The 19,698-nt window shown below is 43.7% G+C and overlaps 2 protein-coding genes across 4 annotated transcripts in view; one reads left to right on the forward strand and one right to left on the reverse strand.

Annotated features, from left to right (window-relative positions):
* RBKS (ribokinase) overlaps positions 1-12,180 on the forward strand; it is a 79,138-nt gene extending 66,958 nt beyond the window's left edge. For all 3 annotated transcript variants that reach the window (XM_082048310.1, XM_082048311.1, XM_082048309.1), the window contains exon 8: positions 11,003-12,180. In XM_082048310.1, coding sequence (XP_081904436.1) covers positions 11,003-11,176 — 174 coding nt within the window. In that variant the 3' untranslated portion in view covers positions 11,177-12,180. The remainder of the gene's footprint in view (positions 1-11,002) is intronic.
* MRPL33 (mitochondrial ribosomal protein L33) lies at positions 12,107-18,787 on the reverse strand. The gene is made up of 4 exons (XM_082048312.1): positions 18,664-18,787; positions 17,385-17,403; positions 14,540-14,646; positions 12,107-12,421 (listed from the first exon to the last, which is right to left on the reverse strand). Exons 1-4 carry the CDS (start codon positions 18,683-18,685, stop codon positions 12,372-12,374), a joined length of 198 nt encoding a protein of 65 aa, XP_081904438.1. The 5' UTR covers positions 18,686-18,787; the 3' UTR covers positions 12,107-12,371.
* Between the last annotated feature and the right edge of the window lie 911 nt (positions 18,788-19,698).

Below are 19,698 nucleotides of genomic sequence, written 5' to 3' on the forward strand. Positions count from 1 at the left end.
ATTTATGCACCAACTGAAATGTTTTGTTTGGGTGCCAGAACATGTGAAGGATACAGAATCCAACATCTGGACCCAAGATTACATTCTGATGAGGTCTAGGGAAGCAGAGTTCAGAAATATCTTGAAGCTGTCTTTGTGCTATCTCACTTTTGGGATGCTTTAATAAATGAAACAATGGTATAAAACAATTGTATAATTCATACAGGTTGAGAGCAGAGTAGGAAATGACCCACTTATTGCTTCTCTTGGGCTAACTGTGGCTTGCAACGCAAGTCAAAGTCATTGCAGCAGAACATGCCACATCCTTGTTCTTGATTTGTTCTCTTCCCCTTGTCTTTATGTTGAAGCTCACACAAGGTCTTCTCCAAGGGGATGTTCAGTCCAGGTATGGAGCTCACCCAGTGTTTGGAGCAGATATGGGGCCACCAACGCATGCACACAAGACAGTGTCAGCTGTAATGGTGTATAGCACTCTGGGATATCTGAGTTGCACAAGGAAGGAAGGAAGGAAGACCAACTGTGTGCAGCCATCCTTTTTAATTAAATTCCTGCAGTTAAAATTAGCTACTGGAAGCTGGCGCTTCTGGCACATCCAGAGCGTCACCTTCCCAAGCATCTTTTTCTGGCCTGAGCCGTAGGAAGTTGAAAATATGATCTGCTGTGTAATAGTGCAGCATATTCTTGGCCAAACTCCTCGTCATTTTTTACTTCTTGCATTTATGGTTAGCTTACAAATGTCATATGCCTCCTTTTCTTCTTTAAAGCTCCTCTTTGCAGAACCAGGTATCATTCTGGCTATTGTGGAACGTGACCTGTTCTTCTAAGTTTGTTTTCAACTGTTCTGGCTATGATGAGATGAGAGAGAAGGCAAACCTGGCTTCTGAGCCCCCTGCCCACTTACTTACTCAGAAATGCCAGTTGCAGTAATGTTGATGTTGAACTAAGACCTGATTTCCCCCAACAGAGTTTTCATTGCCAAGTAATTTTGGTCACTACAGAAACCAGAAAGGTTTGTGTTGGATCAGTGATATTGCATAAGTAGGTTTTCAAAAGAACAAGAACAGAGAAATGAGAATAGTGGGGAAATCAGGCTCCTTGCTTTTGCAAATTCTAACCACAGAAAATGCCAGAAGTTTTATTTCTTATCAAGAATAAAGGAGTTGATCTTTCACAGCCCGTACCATGGTCAGGATGTATTTTAATAGCTTCAGCTAGGCAAATGGAAGGAAGCTAACACCGTAAGTCTTGGTGATTGATGGCAGTAACCTATAGGAATGCCTTTAATGGCCAGTTTGCAGTTGAGTGTGATGATTTTGTCACTTTTCTCAGGGGTTTTTCTGTGTGTGTGTGTGTAGGGATAGACATCCAGATATAAAACTAGCTACTGTAGAACAACTTAGCTGTAGAAAAGCAGATTCCCAAATTCTGGCAGCAGTGTTTGTCAGCTGCCCAAATGGCTAAGGAGCATTGGTTTTATTCATTTCAAAGCACAAATAGACAGCAAAATACAGAGAAAAGGTGAGGAGAGTCTCTGGAATCTTGTGCCGCATTATTGGTGTCTGTGATTTTCTTACTGAAATCATTAAGCAGGCAATATGTCTGTTGGAAAGATGCATTTTATGGGAAATACCACAGAGAATGCCTTTCTGTCAGCAGCAGTGCCTTGAGGCTCACCTGCTGCTGAAAACCATGAGTGGGGAGCAGGAGCCTTGTTTTCTGCTCAACTGCCCCACAGGTGAAGGACAACAGAATGGGTGGGTGCTAGAGCAGATCCGCAGCTCTGGCTTGTAGGTCAAATCTTGCTGAACTCAGAGAGGAGAGCTAAAACTCAAATACTCATCAAAAAGATGAGACAAACTCAGTAGAAAAAAAGAATGCAGGGAGCTGGCAAGAGGACAAGGCTAGAGTGAGTTCAGACCAAAAAAACTCCTCAAGTTTGGTGGGTTTTTTTTTCCCCCTCCAGGATGTGTAGTTCAGAGGTAGGCGGGAGCAGTGGCCAGCCAACAAAGGCTAGATGCTGTGGTTTTGAAAGAGGCACTCGAGCATATGGAGCTTTCGTGCAAAAAAAGAATGTTTTTTTGATCAATTCCAGGCGAGATGGCAGTTGTGTCATTCTGAGTGCATCTCGTCAGATTAGATGGGATCACTAAGAGTCTTTTGGCATTTTCAGTCTGAGAGAAAAAAAACACATGTGGCTAGTGAAATTGCCCAGCAAGGAGATTTCCCCCTCCTGGCTTGGCTGTTGGATTATGGGATCTTGAAGCCATGTCAGCCCCTGACATGATACTGGGTGACACAGTCGGTGACAATTTGGCCAGTTCTGTCCTGGTTGGGGAGCTCGTTGTTTGGAAGGGAATCCCACTGTCAGTATTTGCAGTGCACTATCAGGATAACCTGATGTATTCTGGGCAGGGCTTCATCTCCAGTTTAATTTGTTCATTAAATGGAATTTGTGAATTAACACATAAGGATGAGCTTTGTTAGTAAGAAATTGCGAGTTGGTGTGAGTATGACGTGAATAATGAAGGAGTGAAGTACTTCTCAAGGAAGTGAGATAAGTGAAGCTTTTGATAGGGTAGGAGAGTAGCTGGATGTTGCTGAGGCTTGATAAACCAGTCTGAGAAGTACAAATCAACCTACTGAGGAGCTGCTATATTTAGGGCCAAGCTTCAATCACAACTCTGATTTTGTGCAAGTTCAAACTTTGGGAAAGGTAGCTACAGCTCCTGTAGCATGTTCAACTGAAAGTCCGTCTTGTTTCTGTTAGCAGCAATGTCCACGTGGTTCCCTGTTGTTGACACATCTTGATATACATGCTGTTATTTGCAAGAGTGCCACTGGAGAGTTTTGTATTGAGCTGAAGTATAATGAGAGTTTTCCAGTACTGTGTTCTGTATGTTGTAAGTTTTCTATATGCACTCCAGAAAAAAAGCAAGTGTGGAGTGTTTCCTCAGCTGGTTTTGAGTTTTCTGTGAACTTTCAGATGAAATGGAAGGAGGTCAAGTGTGAAACCAGGGAAGAAGCAGGTACCAAGGCAAAAGCTGACTGAAGCTTACATGGAAAATATACACGGAGGTGTATCCTAAATGGAAATATTCCTTGCCAAAAAAAAATATCTATCACTCTGGTAGCATAGCAATCAGAGTAGTGGTGAATTGTTTGGTTGATGGGGATCTCACAAGTTCAGCAACATGGATCTGTTGTTTTCAGAACAGTGTGTGGAGTTCCCGGTTCAGTGCTCTTCCTCCATTGTGTAAGAAAGAAATAAATTCGTCACCTCTCATTAATGCTATCTGGAGTTGAAAGGAGTTTATATGAGCATCATCACACTGAATTGTTTCGATGATTCAGGAAACAGAGTACTCTCTGTGGGTGAATGCTTTGTTGGTTTTCTGTGGTTAGTCTACAACACAGAGTAACTTTCTTCCCTGGTGCTGAGTGGCATACTGGGATATTATTACCTGGCAGAGCGCAGCTCTCCCGTGCTCCCTCCCAGATTTCATCAGAGTGCACTAAGAGAAAGCCACCACCTCACAGACACCTTGCAGTCTTTTTCTTGTGAACAGTGAGACAGGAGCTCCTCTGTTCTGATCCTGGCCAAGAATCTAGCAGAGCTGTGCTCTCGTGGAGGTCCACTGCTCCAATAATTTTGAATACCTCAGTTTTGGGGTTCCCAAGCTGTGCCTCATTTTCGAAGAACATTTTAAAATCCATGCAAGATCAGGAGCTCTGGATTCAGCCCCAAGACGTCTCAAAGTGGGTCCTCTTAGCATCCTTGATCTTAAGTTGGGTTCATTTCCCATAATGTGAAATAAGAGCACTATTACCTTGCTTCAAAACAGATGCTGCAGACGGGCTTTGAAATGTAAAGTGGGACTGTGTGATACTGCCAACTCTCTAGATACTTTCAGCTGTGCTTTTTAGATGACATACAAATTAAAAATCACAGAGTTGTGAATGTTGTATGTTTTATTTCCAACATTCACCGCAAACCAGATAACTTTTCGGGGGAATTCGTGCATCTGTAATGCTTGTCACTGATCATTTTAGAAACAGTGAATAACAATGTAGTAGGATGTTTCAGAAAGGAAAGAAAATGCACACGGGAGGCCTTGTATCAAGATTAATCTCTCAGGAATGCAGGGGGTTAACGGTCAGGCTGATTAATCACTGTTAATGAACCATCAGGAAATCTGTCAGGAAGTGGGTAAAAATTCCTGATGGCTGATGCGAAGCATTGTGTGGTGTGCTTTGGTTTTGATGTCTCCCAACCGATAGTCTACAGTGGCTGTAGTTTAGTTACCTCTGAGTTCTCAAGGCACATGAAGCACCAGATGACATGCTGCCCTTGTTCAGATTAAGTGAGCAAGAAATTTTCTCCATGCATGGCTGTGCAAGTATGATGCAACTTAAATGCAAGAAGGTCAGGGATTGCTCCTTCCCACGGCTTCCCAGAACAGAGGCTGGAAAAGATACAGAAAGGAAGTGTGATCATTCCCTCATTCCTCCGGTCTGAACCCACAAGGTAGAGGAGGAGGAGTGGAAAAAATGGCTTTCCCTGTGTGATCAAGGAGCCAGAGTACTAGGACTTGGACACACAACTGAGTTAATGAATTGCCTGTTGTTGACCCAGGGTGAGGTTTCACAGTTGGCATACGCTGACCCAAGATCATGCTGCTGCTAGAAGGAGTGTTTCTAACCTCTTTCTCCTTTGCATTGGACTAGCTGTCATGTGGTAACACAGCAACTTGCTGATCTGGGTGGAAACTCATGTTTCTTGGTCAGCATTGGCTGGTTTAGTCTTCAGATGGATCTGAGAACTAACTGATCTGCCTCGAGAGCTAGATCTGATGTAGGGGAGGGCGTGGGAACATGAGACAAGGATAAAAACATGAGTGGGGACTGAGCCTTTCAGCAAGAACATAACCATGGGTTGGCTTAAGCCTATTATGAAACTGCAGTCTGAATCACTAGAATTAAGAGTGCACTGTCAACCTACAGGGAATGCAAATTAGAATGTGTTAGCTTACACCTCCCGCCGTTGTTGAAGAGTGGCTGAGCGCAGCCATTCTGCACGTGGCTGGGAGGAGGCAGCGTGTGGTGGGGCAGCAGATAACAGCTCCCGCTGCAGCGGGGAAGAAGAAGAGACGAGCACTGCTACCATGGATTCTCTCTATGTATTTTCCTTTGGCTTAGGGGAACATGTTCTAGTGAGTCTTTGTGACAAGACTGCAGAAACACTCGGTTACCAGAGTACAGATTAAGCACAGTTATGTGGTTGTGGATCCAGACACAGTGTGCTTCTCCTAGTATGTCTCCTTTATCCTCAGCTGTTGAGGTTTGATTGCGGGGTGACAATAAACCATGGCAGATGTATTGTTAACCCCCTCTTCCCCGCCTCTCCCCCTGTAGCACTTCCCTCTCCCCCCTTCCCACTAAGGACAGGTGATTGGGAGGGAAAGAAGGACAGAGAAGAGAGTTGGAAAAATTAAAAATGTTTTACTAATGCTACTAATAAAAATAGAGAAAATAATACAAAATGTACAAAACCAATCTTAAAAGTCCCAGCAACTGCTCTGGTAGATGTAGGGCCAGCACCGAAAGTCCTGGACTGGACTCTGCAGCCAACTGGAACTGGGTTCAGTCTGTCACTAGGCCTCAGTTCGCAGGGACGACTCACAAGGTCCTCTCCTAAGGTTGGCCATAAGGAAAAGGGACGAGATTCTTGTGATCTCCCACTTTTATATGAAGTATCACATGAATGGGATGGAATACTTAGTTGGTCAGGTTTTGGTCACCCGTTTCTCATTGCCCATCTCGCGGGATGTACATCCATCCTTATCAGTGACCTCACATTCCATTGCTGTGTCTACCACACATGCATCTAGCTTTTCAGGAAAATGCAGCTAATAAGAAGTCTTCAGATGACAGGCAAATTCACTAAAAGAGAACCTGTTTTTTAACAAAACCAAGACATCAGCCCAAGTAGCTTTGTAGCGCTGTCTAGTTGGCACCAAAAGCCTAACTTAGACTTGAAAAGGCGAGCCCCGTTATTTGTTTCAAGTTCATTTGGTTTTTTATTGCAAAATTTGGTAGTTCGGTGTTAAGGACTTGTATCATATTGTTCTCCATGCATAGATGTAGGAATAACTGTAGTAGTGGAAAAATCTCTTAGTAATCAATGCTGGCAATTCTTCCACACAGAATCAGCAAGCCCAGATACCATGGGAGTAGTCACCCTTGTTAGGCCCTGAGCTTAAGAAATAGTTTGAAGAGGCTCAGACTAGTTTAATTTCAGGAGAGTTTCAAGATAGTGGAGATAGTTTTAAGGACTGTATTAATTGAAACTGCCAAAATATCTCTGCAGTGAAACATAAGGAAAAATGGGAGGCTGAGGGGGGAATATTAAACATCACAAAAATTAAAAAAAAAAAAAAAAGTATTGCACAGGCAAATAAATGCAAAATTTAAAAATGCGGCCAGTAACATTTCCAGAAATAAACCATTCTCCATCACATAGAGAATAAACATGGGCTCTTTCAGAGAGAAGGAATTCATAAAAATAAAGACAAAAAAAAAAAGCTGTGTAACTGATTCAACCACTGTTACCAAGGGATATTTTACTCCCTGAGCATTTCAGCTGAAATTATCTCTTAGCTGAGACTTAGACCCTTTTGGCACAAAAGTATCTGAATATATCCCAAAGGCTGGAAATGTTTCTCCAGTTCCACTAGTAACCTTTCATCAAAGCACAGCCCAGGGATTCTTGCAAGGAAACACAGGCTTTCCCCACTTATGGGAATGGATAGTGAGTGTCTTCACTGACAGATATTTTTGTGTTACGTAGGGCTGATGTGTAGTTCGGGTGCGGAGCAGGCAGGGGCACAGCAAAGAACACTGAGCAGATGTGACACGGAGCGCTAACATCCTTCGCAGAAGCCAGTATCACACAGTTCTGGAGGGCTATAAATACGACAGGAATTCTCCAAGGCCCAATTCCTTCGACAGAGTTGGGCAGCTCTGCACTGCCGTGCGTTTAGGCTGCACTAAATCAGTGTAATCCTCAGGCTTCCTTCATTTGTGTGCTGCTGTGAATGATCCTAGGAGACTATAAAGCATCACTGCAAGCAATATCATTGATTCTACATTATAATGCAGTTTATGACAGCTTTTGGATTGATGTTTTGATTTATTCACTGAACAAAGAATTTATCATTACAGGCATGCTGACTGTTTCTCTTGTGCTGCTGTACAACACATAATTCCTTTTAAGACTCCAGTACCTCTTACAATGTATGTAATGGAATGAACCCATGTAAAACACAGAGCACACATGGACTGTGGCTTCTTGAAAAATGACCCGAGGAAGGTTTTTTGAGGTTCAATGACAACGTCAGGCTTCAGAAGCCAGAGTTCCCCCGGTTCTGACATGGTTACCATTACTCTTGCCCAAAAGACAGGCTGGGAGGGCGAAGGCCGAGCAAGAGGTTGCCGTGGAACAACGCAGGGCAACTGCTGCAACACTGTGAACTCGTAACTTCTGCCCTTTTGGCCTCTAAATTTTTTTTGGTGAACAAGTCATCTTATTGTATAAGTGAAATGCATCCTATTATTCTACGCGTGATTGATTGAAAAGTGCTACACTTGCTGGAAAGACTGTTGAACAATATAGTTTCCACTTACAAAGCACTTTCCTTAAAAAGCCTCTCAGGGCAGCATCATGTAAAAATAGTTATACTAAAGTTGTGAACCAGCTTCTGACAAATCGGGACTAACAAAAGCTAAGGTATAAATAGCAGTGTTTTTGTGGGTTTTCTCTTCGCTAGAGGCATAGAATCTCAATCTGTGCTGGACTGCAACAAACAAAAATGCCCTTTTCCAGACACACAGGAAAACAAGGACCTTCCAGACTAGTGGCACAGAATATAAATAGGTTTTCAAAACTGCTTCAAAACCATAAAACTTAGTCAAAACCGTAACATTTGCATTTTAGAACAAGCCATGCCTTATCAGACAAATTTTTTGATCCAGTTCTTTATTTTATTTCATACAAACCAACATCTTCTGCTTTAGAGAAAGGTTAAACAAGTTATATTTTTATAATTAATGGAATCAATTGTCTCCAGGCACTCAAAGATATGAGGATTGTCTCAAAGTCTGCCTTGTATTAGGATTCGTGAAAGACAAATGCTGAGGAATGTAAAATATTATATATTCTCTGTTTATACTTTGTGGGTTGGCAGAATAAACGCATCTTACTGGTCATTTTAATAATTATTTTTGTAAAGTAGTTTTTGGTTTTGTTTTGTTTTGTTTTGTTTTGTTTTGTTTTGTTTTGTTTTCCTTATAGCAGGTTTTGAAACAGCTACATGTAAAGCTAGTATTTGCTAATCCAGAGTCTGGGTAATCTTGATTTTGCTCTGAGCCTGTTCCTCCTTCTGCTCTGTGCTGACATTTTCTGCATCTACCAAACCCCATGTAGTTTAATCCACAATACCAAAGAGGGAAGGTCTGTTTCTGTAAGCCGAAAATAGTCCTAATTGCAGTTAACCTTGCAGCTGAATCAGTTCTGCTGTTGCTCTTTAAGTCATGTCTGACCAGTCCTGCCTGCGTGGAGCAGCAGCAGCGAGGTTGAGCCGGGTACCTACAGAACCAGTCTGATGTGCGCTGCTGTCTGCAGCGTGGCAGCCCCTCTATTGAAAACACCCCCCTATGCAAAACAGTTACTTACCAACAACTGTATTTATGATACCCTTGGGCTTTCTAGTAGCTGAGCTTTAGAGATACTGACTGCTTTGGTCTATGTATGGGAAGTAATGATTTCAGCGAAAGTTTACTGGCATCAAATCCTTCTGTACATTCTCCAATCATCCCATAGTCTTTTCTCTTGAAAAAAAATACTAGGAAGTGCTTTTCCATTCTTCATGGAAGCCTGCTGGCCATCCCTTTTTCCACCTTTGTAGCCATGAAACATCGCTCAGCCTCACCAAAAGGGAGACCTACAGCTGTCTCACAGCCTCAAAGCATCACCCGTGAGTGGATAAGCACAGTAACGTTGCAGGGATAACTTGGGTTCCATCTCGCCATCATCCAAACTAAGACCTGGGTGATGTTCAGTTAGTCTTTTTTTTTTTCCTCCAATAGCAGACACTGCAGTAATTCTTTGTGGCAATATTTAGCTGCCTCCATTTAAAAAAATTATTAAAATCATAGTATTCTGCTCCATGGTGCTGCCAAGTAATAGTTTATGCTATTTGACACCAGATATTCTGAGTATTTGTCATTAAAATAATATTTGGCCACTTCCATTACCCAGTGATCACTGTATGAGAAATATTTGATGTAAAAATGACGAGTTCTTCCTGCTAGAGCTACAGCATGACAGATCTGCTTGCTGAAATTCTACTTCTGTCTGTAACAGCAGCACTAAAATTGCTTTAATGATTAATCATGCACCGATTAGATTATAAAGGCCGAGATGGGCCGGGGATTTTTGCATTATGCCTCAGACAAAAGACACAAGCACTGCTTAACTAGCAGTCACCTGCTCCTGCTCCACCTGCCATTGTGGGAGCACTGTGGAAACCAGAAGGGAGACAAAGGCCCAACAGAAATTGATAAAAACCTTCACCCGCCCCTGGTAGGTTCAGGAACAGGGAACTGTTGAAACAGGTGCTGCTACAGCTGCATGCTGGGGTATGACTCTGCTTATTAACTCGTAATTCACCAGGTGCCACTCTCCGTCATGGCCTGCTGGGAAGGCCATGGAAGGCAGCGCCCAAAATTGAGGCTGTGCCAGGGTTAAGGAGGGAGTTTCCTGGCTGGGAACACCAAAGCAAACAGCTGCTGTGGAAGGGCTGGCCAGGGAGAGACAAGGCTGGGTGGGCCCCCTGGCCTGTGCCTACCGCTTGTAGGGTTCCCTTGCCATTCCCGCTCTGCTCTGCCCTGTCAGCTGCTTGTAACGCCACCAACAGATTTCCATGGAAATGGTATTTTTTTTTTCTGGAATAATGTTATATGCAGCTGACCTTTGGGTAAGTAGGAGTTTAACACTGAGACCCACTAGAACTCACAACTGGAAAATTACTTCCTCGCCTTAACTTCTAGTTTGGAATTTTGCTCAGCTATCTTAACTAACTTTTTCCAGGCCCTTTGCTGCTGCCCCATGACTCTTGGGGCCTTTTTATTACAACTACAGAGGGAAAGGGCCTCAGGGGAGATAGACCATATGTTGGTTTGTTCTTGAATGAAGTAAGAATACCAGTGTGTCCAGTGTAATGCTTTTACTGGTACAAAACTATGATTTTAAAAAAGAGGACCTTAGAACTAAAGTACCAACAAGAATTGCTCTCTGCCTGGCCTTACAAACCAAGTTAGTTGTAGGGGAGGAGGGAGAAAGGGACCCTGTGGAATACAGTGAGCAAAACAAGTTACTGTGTCGTTTATGTGATAGACACAGCATAGACCTTCGTTAATGGGACCTTTTTAATGAACAGCTGAGACCTGGAGGCATCAAAATGTATCATTCTGCAACTAGGAATTTAGAGACACCACAAACCACATGGCTTATTTTTTTCCCCTTTTCTCTGTCCTTTCTACCACTGCCCTTTATGAAAAACAGAAGTTAAATAAGAAAAAAATATCTTTAATGAAACATTCAGGTTGAGAAATCAAAATCAGACACTCCAACAACAGGAAGTTTCAAAAGCAGTATTTATAACAGCGTGTTGCTGAACTCCAGCACACTTGTGTTTCTTTTTCTTTAAGCCATTTTATAGTGTATACCTTGATTCAACAGCTGGGCACGAAGATAGTGCCATGGCATTAGTTTAGCACAGCAGAATTTCCTAGGCATAGAAAAGTGAATTGAACTCAAGCCCTGAACAACTTCCTGGCTACTGCAGTCAGTGCTGCAACTTTTGTCTTTCCAGTAAACACATCTGAATTGTTTCCCTGTGCGAGTACGCTTAATCTTGTTTGTTTGGTTTTTTTTTTATTTTAGGGAGCTGGAGACAGTTTTATGGGAGCACTGGCCTTCTACCTGGCTTACTATCCCAAGTTACCCATGGAGGAAATGATCAGGAAGTCGAACTGCGTTGCATCAGTGAGCGTCCAGGCATCAGGGACACAATCTTCATATCCTTACAGGAAGGACTTGCCTCAGGACCTTTTCTAATTGACATTGTCTCACTCCATGTACTGATTTTATCTTATCCCAGACAGCATTTTTCTCCTGACTGCAATGAGGTTCTCCTCTGCTGACTGGAAACACTAGGGAAGTTTCTTTGCTGCTTCTTTGAGGAATCCTGTTAGTTCCTGTTCTACATTAATAAGATGGGGTGGGGGTGGTGGGTCATTCAAACACAGCTCAGCAGGTCTCTCTGGCCCCACACAACACTCTATACTGAACTATGTGAAGTCTCCAGCAAAACATCTGGAGGGTGTTGGGCTCCTGATAGTATTTTCACTTGATTTTATCAGAACTTCTAATGTGCACGTTAGCTTTCAGATTGCAGCTTCAGCCCTCAGACACCAAGGCCAGCACCGTACCAGCTGTTCCCCTGTGCCCCAGACACGGGATGTGGCACTGCGCTCTGCCAGACTAACAAAGGTCCCTCCAACTGGAAAGGGGACAAGAGTGCGACTGAGGCAGACTTTGAAAAATGTTTCGAGCCGTATCACTCTAAACATAGGTGAGATAATTAAAGAAAAACTTCCAAAACCATCAGAGAATGACTTTGGCTATCTACTTTCTTCATGCTTAAAAGAAAATCCAGGAGTGAAAATTCATCCTACTTACCTGACTGAAAATAATACAGCCCTTTTAGCCATGGTCATAGCTTATCCAAAAGCTCATCTTATTTCACCAGGGTCCTCACTGCTTCGCACTTTCCTAGGCAAGAGCTGGTGCAACACTACCCCTCCAAGGAATGACACCACCAATCTGCAGTCACTACTGTTGAATCTGTGGCTGGTAGGTTAGAAAAACTTGCAATCCTGCCATTGAATTCCTGCTGTGGAAAATGTTAATTTTTATTGCCTTATAAAACAATAGTTCCTTTGAAGATTACAGGCTCTTTCACAATGGAAAACACAGACAATGGGATTTGCTATTTAATTTTTTTTAATTGAGTACTGTAAAAATAACTCAAAAGATAAATAAATGTTACTGTGATGATCTATGTCCAGACATTAAGAATTTTCTCTCTCTACATTGTTTTATTCACAATGGCCTTCAAATCACAGGAGATGGTGATCCCAGTTCATTTCCTCTCTCTTCAGCCCATGTTGCTGTATTTCTGAATCAGCGTTCACCTCTTTCTCCCCTCAAACCATCCTCTCCTCGTGCATAAATCAAGTCCAGTCATTGTTCAGATAGAGCGGATTTTTCTCTTCTCTGTGAAGAGGACACGTTGTTTTGCTATAGGGGAAAAAGAAAAGAATCTGTCAAGAAGCCTGAAGTGTTAAAATTCAACTCAATGAGCCTACGTTCCTTTCTCCTGGCTGCCTTCACTGCTTAAATGAGTGTGGAGCAACTGACTGGCACAGCGCTGCTGTTAATCAGCTCTTGAAATTTAGTGGTGCTTTCACTTTACTATGTGTAATTTTTAGCTTCTGAGGCCCATTTCACCTCTGTGAAAAAAAAGTATCAGGATTTAAGTGGCTGAAAACATTCAACAGCTGCTCTGCCTGACTATTCTGAATCACAGCTGCTTGATGTGGGGACAAAAGTAGGTCCTTACTGCTTCCTACTACTCTTCAAGTCCAGCGCCCAAACAACTACAGGTGATGAGCCAGATCTAGTCGGTCTCACAGACTGACTGAAAAGTTAAACAAGAGTCCTGTGGGTCTCTCAATGAGGCACAGACTGACCCTGCCTCCATGATGCAGATGTTATCATGTCCAGGACAGCTACAGGTTACGCATAGTCAGTACATCACTAAAAATTAATAATAAATAATTCAAAGCAAAGCTTTACAATGCCACTTGAAAAGCACCACTGTTCTGACTGAACTTCGTTACATGAATTCCTTTGAAAGCTACGCAGGAGCTATCACACAATAACCAACTCTCTTCTTCCACATAAAAGTTTCACTTTAAGAAATACTGCAACTTAGTAACACATTCTGTTGCTACAGTTAGGAGGTAGTGAAACTTGGGCACTACTGCCACTACTTCACTAAAAAGCTTCATACAGTTGAGGTACCAGGTTTTTGAGAAGTACAAAACATAAGGTGAAAAAGCATGCCAAGTGAAAATGCTTCCTAACATATTCCTGATGTGAGTTGGTATCTAGACTCAAATTTACTTCCCTTCACACATGCAGCACTTTCTCACATCAATTTCTCACTTGTGTTCTACTACAGGCTACAAAGATCAGAACTTTTTTCCTCGTGACTTCCAATTTTGTACTTCAACAACCTACTACGTGTTCTGTGACAGAAGCACTTACTCAGCCTGAGCTCTCCCCTTCCTTCACATTTCCTACAAGTTGCAAAGCTTCTGCACCATCACTTTGTACAATGTTTTCATGCAGTAATTTAAACTCTTCTTATTCAGGAAAATCATCCTAGTAATCTCTCATTCCCTTTCTGCATGTGTTTCAGAAGGAGAGCCACAACCTTTGTCAGCACTGTCCCATACTGTTACTACGAAAAGGTTAGTCATCTAACAAAGACAGAAGATTATAAGAAAAAAAAAAAAAGCGTGAATCACATAATCACTGGCCATGCATTATGTTATCTATTTAGAGCTGCTTAATACATTTCTTTTTTCTATAGATTTAAGTAAACCTTCTTTGCATTAACTCCCCCTACTATTTCTAGCATGGTCTGGTTTAAATTCTAAGTTCCCCAATATTCAGCTTTTTAATGTTAACTACAGACTGGTTCCTCCCCCAGAAACTTGAGCTCTTTGTCACCTTTCAAAAAGCTTGGTGAGCAAAAGGCAGCTTGGCAAGTGCTACAACCCCCCAGCAAATCAGATTCCTAAACAGAGAAAATCTGCAAGATCTAGAGGAGCATAAAAGAACCCACAAACTGTTATCTGGAGAGCAGTCTCATTTGAGGAGGAGAAAGAACTTGTGTTTATTTCTTTAAAAATCCATTTTGTAAGTGGTGGTTAAAATTTATTGTCTAGAGCACCCATGGCAGCTTAACAGAACATTTCTAGTGATGTACACTTGATGGCTGCTTGCTGGAGGTAGCACAGTCTAGCAAACCACACAAAGAAACAGAATGAAAGAACTCCTGTGTCACTTTGCTTTGCCACTGACATGTGGCATGGCTGTCATCAAGGGCTCTGATGTGTCAGGCAAGTGATTACTTTGTTTCACTGCCACAGTCTGTAAAATGAGGGTAACATTTACTTCCTGATGGAATGTCATGAAGTGTACAGCAACTGTACAGTCATCTGAGTATGAAACGTGTTATGACATATTCTGCTCAGATGGGAAAAATCCTGTTACATTAAAATCTTTTGCCCCACACAGTCACAGAAGCTTATAGAAAGCAGGCCAACTTCTTCCCCAAGCTCTTACCAATGGGATCGTATCTCAGCAGGACCAGTTTTTCCTGCAGTCGGAGTCTCCTCACGTTGAAACAGTAGCCTGTCTCGGCCGCACTTTTCATTCTCACCAGAATGTACCTAAAATCACAAGGAAGGTCTCTGTGTCAGGGCACAGGCAGGCAGCAACGGCTGCCATGTGTCTGCCAGGCTGTGGACAAAGGGACAAGCTTTTGGCATAAACAATTTGGCACAATCACCTCAGCTACTTCATTTCAACGTCATGAATGATCTGGATGGGAGCATCAATGCTAAACTTGTAACACAAACAGCCCACTGTAAACCATTAGCTGCAGCATCGAATTTAAATAAATAACTCCTGAACGGAGGACAAGCCCAGAGAGCAGTAGATAATTCAAAAAACAGTGAAGGTGGAGGAAGAAAAACAGGAAAGAAAAAAAAAAAAAAAATCAGCATACAATTGAGTCACTATGGCTTAAAAGATAATGGCAAGAGAGGAAGGATGATGGTAGTTAAAGATGTTCGGGCTGTAGATAACATGGTATCACAGACCATCACTTCCACATGCAGAGAGGAACCCGAGCAGATAGGATGGAAGAAGAGGTGTGCAAAAGGAGAAGCAGGGCCCCTTGGCACTGCCCATCCTGCTGGAGATACTGAGCCTGACGTTAACCCAGCCACGGGAACCCCCTTCCCCACTGGAGGGTTCTCGGTTTGTGGGGCAGCCACTGCCATGTCCCTGGGAGCAGCGAAAGCTAGGAGAGGGAGGAAGCCAACCCTGCACCCCCAGCCTGGCAGCATGCCGAGATCTGTGCAACTTCCCAGAGACAGGGCATCTTCTCAAGTTTCAAAAGGTCAAACCATTTGACCAGTCTGTAAATTACATCTTTCTCTTCCATGGCAATAAAGAGAAGGATACATCTCTGCATGTAGGCATTCAATTTTCCTGGATTTTCCTGCTTCTAATACAAAATGGTCTGTCAAAATGAACCCTGGAGAGACATCCATTCTTCCTCACTTGTGCAGCTCTGACCAGTGTACTTCCTCGAGCTCTCCCTTTTCAGCTTTGCAATCTGATTTACTGTTGAGTTCAAAACAAGCAGGAAAACACTGAATTCCTGCAGACCAACTGACCAAGCATGGTCTAAGGACTATGCCAAATGATCATCCTCTACTGTACACTACTGCAGGTGTGATATGTAGCACCAGTAACCACACAAACTCCTTCCCCTGTACCTCACCCACTTCCTCAAAGCCTCTGTGCAGTTTTCCCTTTCTGGGGGAATCAGTGGTATCAGTATGACCATCCCTTGCAATTCTTGTGCACTACATATTTGAGTCCAAGCCCTTTCTGAACAATACACCTCGTTCAAAAAACTTGCTGTCTAATGAAGAAATGTAACTAGGAGCAGCGGCAGAAAAGAACAGCAGAAAGCTATCAGGACACAGGGAGAAAATCCAAGAGGAGCACAGAAGGATAAATAATATAAGGAGAAAACATATTTCTGAAATATACATAGGACTATAAAAAGAAGAGAGAAAGGAACATCAGGAAAAAAAAAGGAAAGAGGAAAAAAAATTACTACACTAACATTAGTGACATCATTTTTAAAAGCTACTTTTTCACCTCACAGAAACATCCTGCTTTGCTGTGTTTGTTTCTACAAACTGTTAACAGCAGAAGGCTGAGATGTCAAAATGCTGTCCTCCCTGTCAGGCACTTACTTGGGAAGTGCTTTCTTATTTTAAAGCCCTGACAATTGTGCAGAAATCCTGCAACAGAAGAATCCCTTCAAACCCAGCAAATGGTTGGTACTGGCTCTGATGGGGACTGAGTCTTAAAAAAAATCAAAAACAAAACAAACAAACAACAAAAAAACCCAGGGACTATCCCACAACAACAGAACAAACCAAAAACACAAACGAAAAAAAACACACTCACATAAAACCCCCAGAAAATGTACCAAAGGCCATAGTTCCCCAGGTTGTGCAGTAACAAATCTAATACACTCTCATAGAATGCAACTTCTGAGAAACAGAAGACAGAAATGTATCCATACAAATGCATCAATTTAACCCCTTGGATTTGTCTTGCTAATTTTCTTACAAATAGCATTTTGTATGCAAGTGACTTTCTCTACACGATCTTGTCTCCTTGCATCCATACTGGAACACTACTGGCGTGCTGAAAGTCTATATTCCTTTCCAACCCTTAGAACACATCAGCTTTCTTTACAGGTCAAAGGACTGCGACTGCTTTTCTCCCAGAGCCCACAAACATCTCTCCAGAGCTGGACTACAGAGCAAATCAAGATGCCCATAGCATTGACTGTGCCCCATCCACTTCTCACACATATACATAAGAACGTGCTAAAAACAGGAAGTGTTCTGCACCCAGCCTACAAGAAAGGCTCATGGCATCTGCCTAAAGTCCAGCCCACAAACAACAAAGCCCCATGATGTACCTCAGCTTGCCCTCTTCAGCTGAAAAGTATGAAAGGTAAACAAGAGGAAGATTACGCGGATAATTTGTCGCCGCTCTTTAATCATAAGGCACAGAGGCGTGCTTTCCCGGCACAGAGCGGTTTGGATATTTGAGCTCAGCTCAACACAATAGCCCACAGGACAAAACCTGCCCTTGCTGCAACTATAGAACCTGGAGGGGTTTTCACACCAGTCTGTACTTACCTGTGAAAAGACACACATACAGAAGGACAAAGAGGATGCAGCTAGACTCAAGGACTGCAATTGCCCAGGCATATTAAAAAACTTCTAGAGAAGCATAATGTTTTGTAAGGTCATTTGAAGATATAGTGTGGTATCAGAAATCAAAAACTGGTGAGGAAAACGTCACTTACTTAGATTTGCTCTTGGCCACTGTTTTTTGCAGCATGAAGGAAAGAAAAAAAAAAGAAGAAACAGTTATAATTTTATCTTGTTTCCTTTATATACAGCATATAAAGTTTACAAGTTTTCCACTGCCTGCCTTTGCAAAAGCCCCAGAAAGATTATACAAAAAGATTTACTGTCACAAAAGAAATGCCCCTCGGCCTCTCACTTGTGTGCTCCCAGTTGCTATCATACCGCCTTTACAAGTGTCTGTGCAATCGCAGTGCTGCAACACAGAATGCACTTGCTGCGGCCTCCAGATGCTTTCAATATGAAGTTTCAGTGCTGAATGTGAATTCACCGTATGGATACACCATCACTTGAGGCAGGTTTGAACCCACACTGCTGGTGAAAAGTGCAGTCCTGGTGGTGCACAAGTCCTCTCCCTACTCGCTTACACCCACCACTGCTCCGGTTCTTGCCATAGTGTCAACATAAAAGCCGGTGAACCAGACCAGGGAGCTGTTCTCAGATCAGGCCAACCTTCTCACAAGACTGGTTTCAGGCCCCTGGTCTAACCCATCACATGGCATGAAACAAGTAGAATCTTCTGTGAATTTAAAGTATTCATAAACTGAATGGATGGGAGCATCAATGGTAAACTTGTAACACAAACAGCCCACTGTAAACCATTAGCTGCAGCATCAAATTTAAATAAATAACTCATGAACGGAAGACAAGCCCAGAGAGCAGTAGATCATTCAAAAAACAGTGAAGGTGGAGGAAGAAAAACAGGAAATAAAAAAAAAAAAATCAGCATACAATTGAGTCACTATGGCTTAAAAGATAATGGCAAGAGAGGAAGGATGATGGTAGTGAAAGATGTTCGGGCACAAAAACCCCACTACACCAAAACTTAAACATTTGCTGCTCTATATTCTGTCGGTTGCTTAGGCCACTGTGAGCTTCTGGTCAACGTCCTCCAGCACCGTTCCCTCCCCGCGCCCCAAGCTCACCCAGACCCTGTGACGGGCACCTCACACGGCCTCTCCCGCGGGCCTTGCTCTCCTTCACCCCCGGACGCCACCCCATCCCCGTCCCCAGGGGTCAGGGAAGACCAGGCCGCCGGCTCCGTGTCCTGAGGGACGGGGCTGAGGGGCCAACGGACCGGCGGCCTGGTGCCGGGGCGCGGGGAGGACGCGGCCGCGTCCTCCCCGCGCCCCGGCACCAGGCCGCCGGTCCAGGAGGCGCAGGCCCCGCGGCCAGAGGAGGTTCCCGCCCCACCGCGATGCCCCCTGCGCCACTCACAAGCCGCCGCTGTCAGGAACATAACGCCGGTCTCCCCCCAAGCCCCCCTCCGCCGCTACCGGCACTTCCGGGACAGCGGGTGGAAGCGGTTCCGGGGCGCGGGGCGGGGCCAGTGCGTGGGCGGGGCGCGGTGGCCGTTAACGGCTGCCGGCGGTGTGGGGAGCAGGGAGCTATCGGGTCATGCGGGTGTCATGCAGGGAGGATGGGCCTGCGCCTCCCCCGCCCCCCCCCCCGGCTGGCAGCACGTCTGGGTCCGGCTCCGCAGCAGCCGGTGCATCTGGACTCCCGCCTGTCTTTGATTCCTTTGTCAAAAAATGGGGGTGCTGCTATAAGAGAATCACGGAATGTTAGAGATTGGAAGGGACCTCGAAAGATCATCTGGTCCAATCCCCCTGCTGGAGCAGGAACACCCAGATGAGGCTACACAGGAATGTGTCCAGGCGGGTTTTGAATGTCTCCAGAGTACGAGACTCCACAACCCCCCAGTGCTCTGGCAACCTCACTGAGAAGAAGTTTCTTCTCAAATTTAAGTGGAACCTCTTATGTTCCAGTTTGAACCCGTTATCCCTTTCTATGGCGTCAGAACCCCCGAGGCGTTAGGTATATAAACCTACCAGTATCTGTGAGATAACTGTGTGAAAGCAATGGGCAGGGAGGCTCGAGGGGGCACCAAGGCAAGTTTTCATGTTCTTATCAGATAATGAACTGTTCAGTTATTATTAGTAGTTTTAGGGCAACAAAGATGATTAAGGGAGTGGAGCATCTCCCTTATGAGGAAAGGCTGAGGGAGCTGGGGCTCTTTAGCTTGCAGAAGAGGAGGCTGAGCGGTGACCTCATTAATATTTATAAATATACAAAGGGTGAATGTCACCAGGATGAAGTCAGACTCTTCTCAGTGACAACCAATGGTAAGACAAGGCATAATGGGTTCAAACTGGAACACAAGAGGTTCCACTTAAATTTGAGAAGAAACTTCTTCTCAGTGAGGGTAACAGACACTGGAACAGGCTGCCCAGGGAGGTTGTGGAGTCTCCT

Source organism: Streptopelia decaocto, assembly GCF_964273445.1.
Source record: "Streptopelia decaocto genome assembly, chromosome: 3".
Taxonomy (NCBI): Eukaryota; Metazoa; Chordata; class Aves; order Columbiformes; family Columbidae; genus Streptopelia; species Streptopelia decaocto.

Coding starts and splice junctions, on each gene's coding strand:
- MRPL33 (XM_082048312.1), bottom strand. CDS start 18,685: ATGTTCCTGACAGCGGCGGCTT. Junction 12,422..14,539: donor GCTGAGATACGATCCCATTG/GTAAGAGCTTGG, acceptor TTTCCCCTATAG/CAAAACAACGTGTCCTCTTC.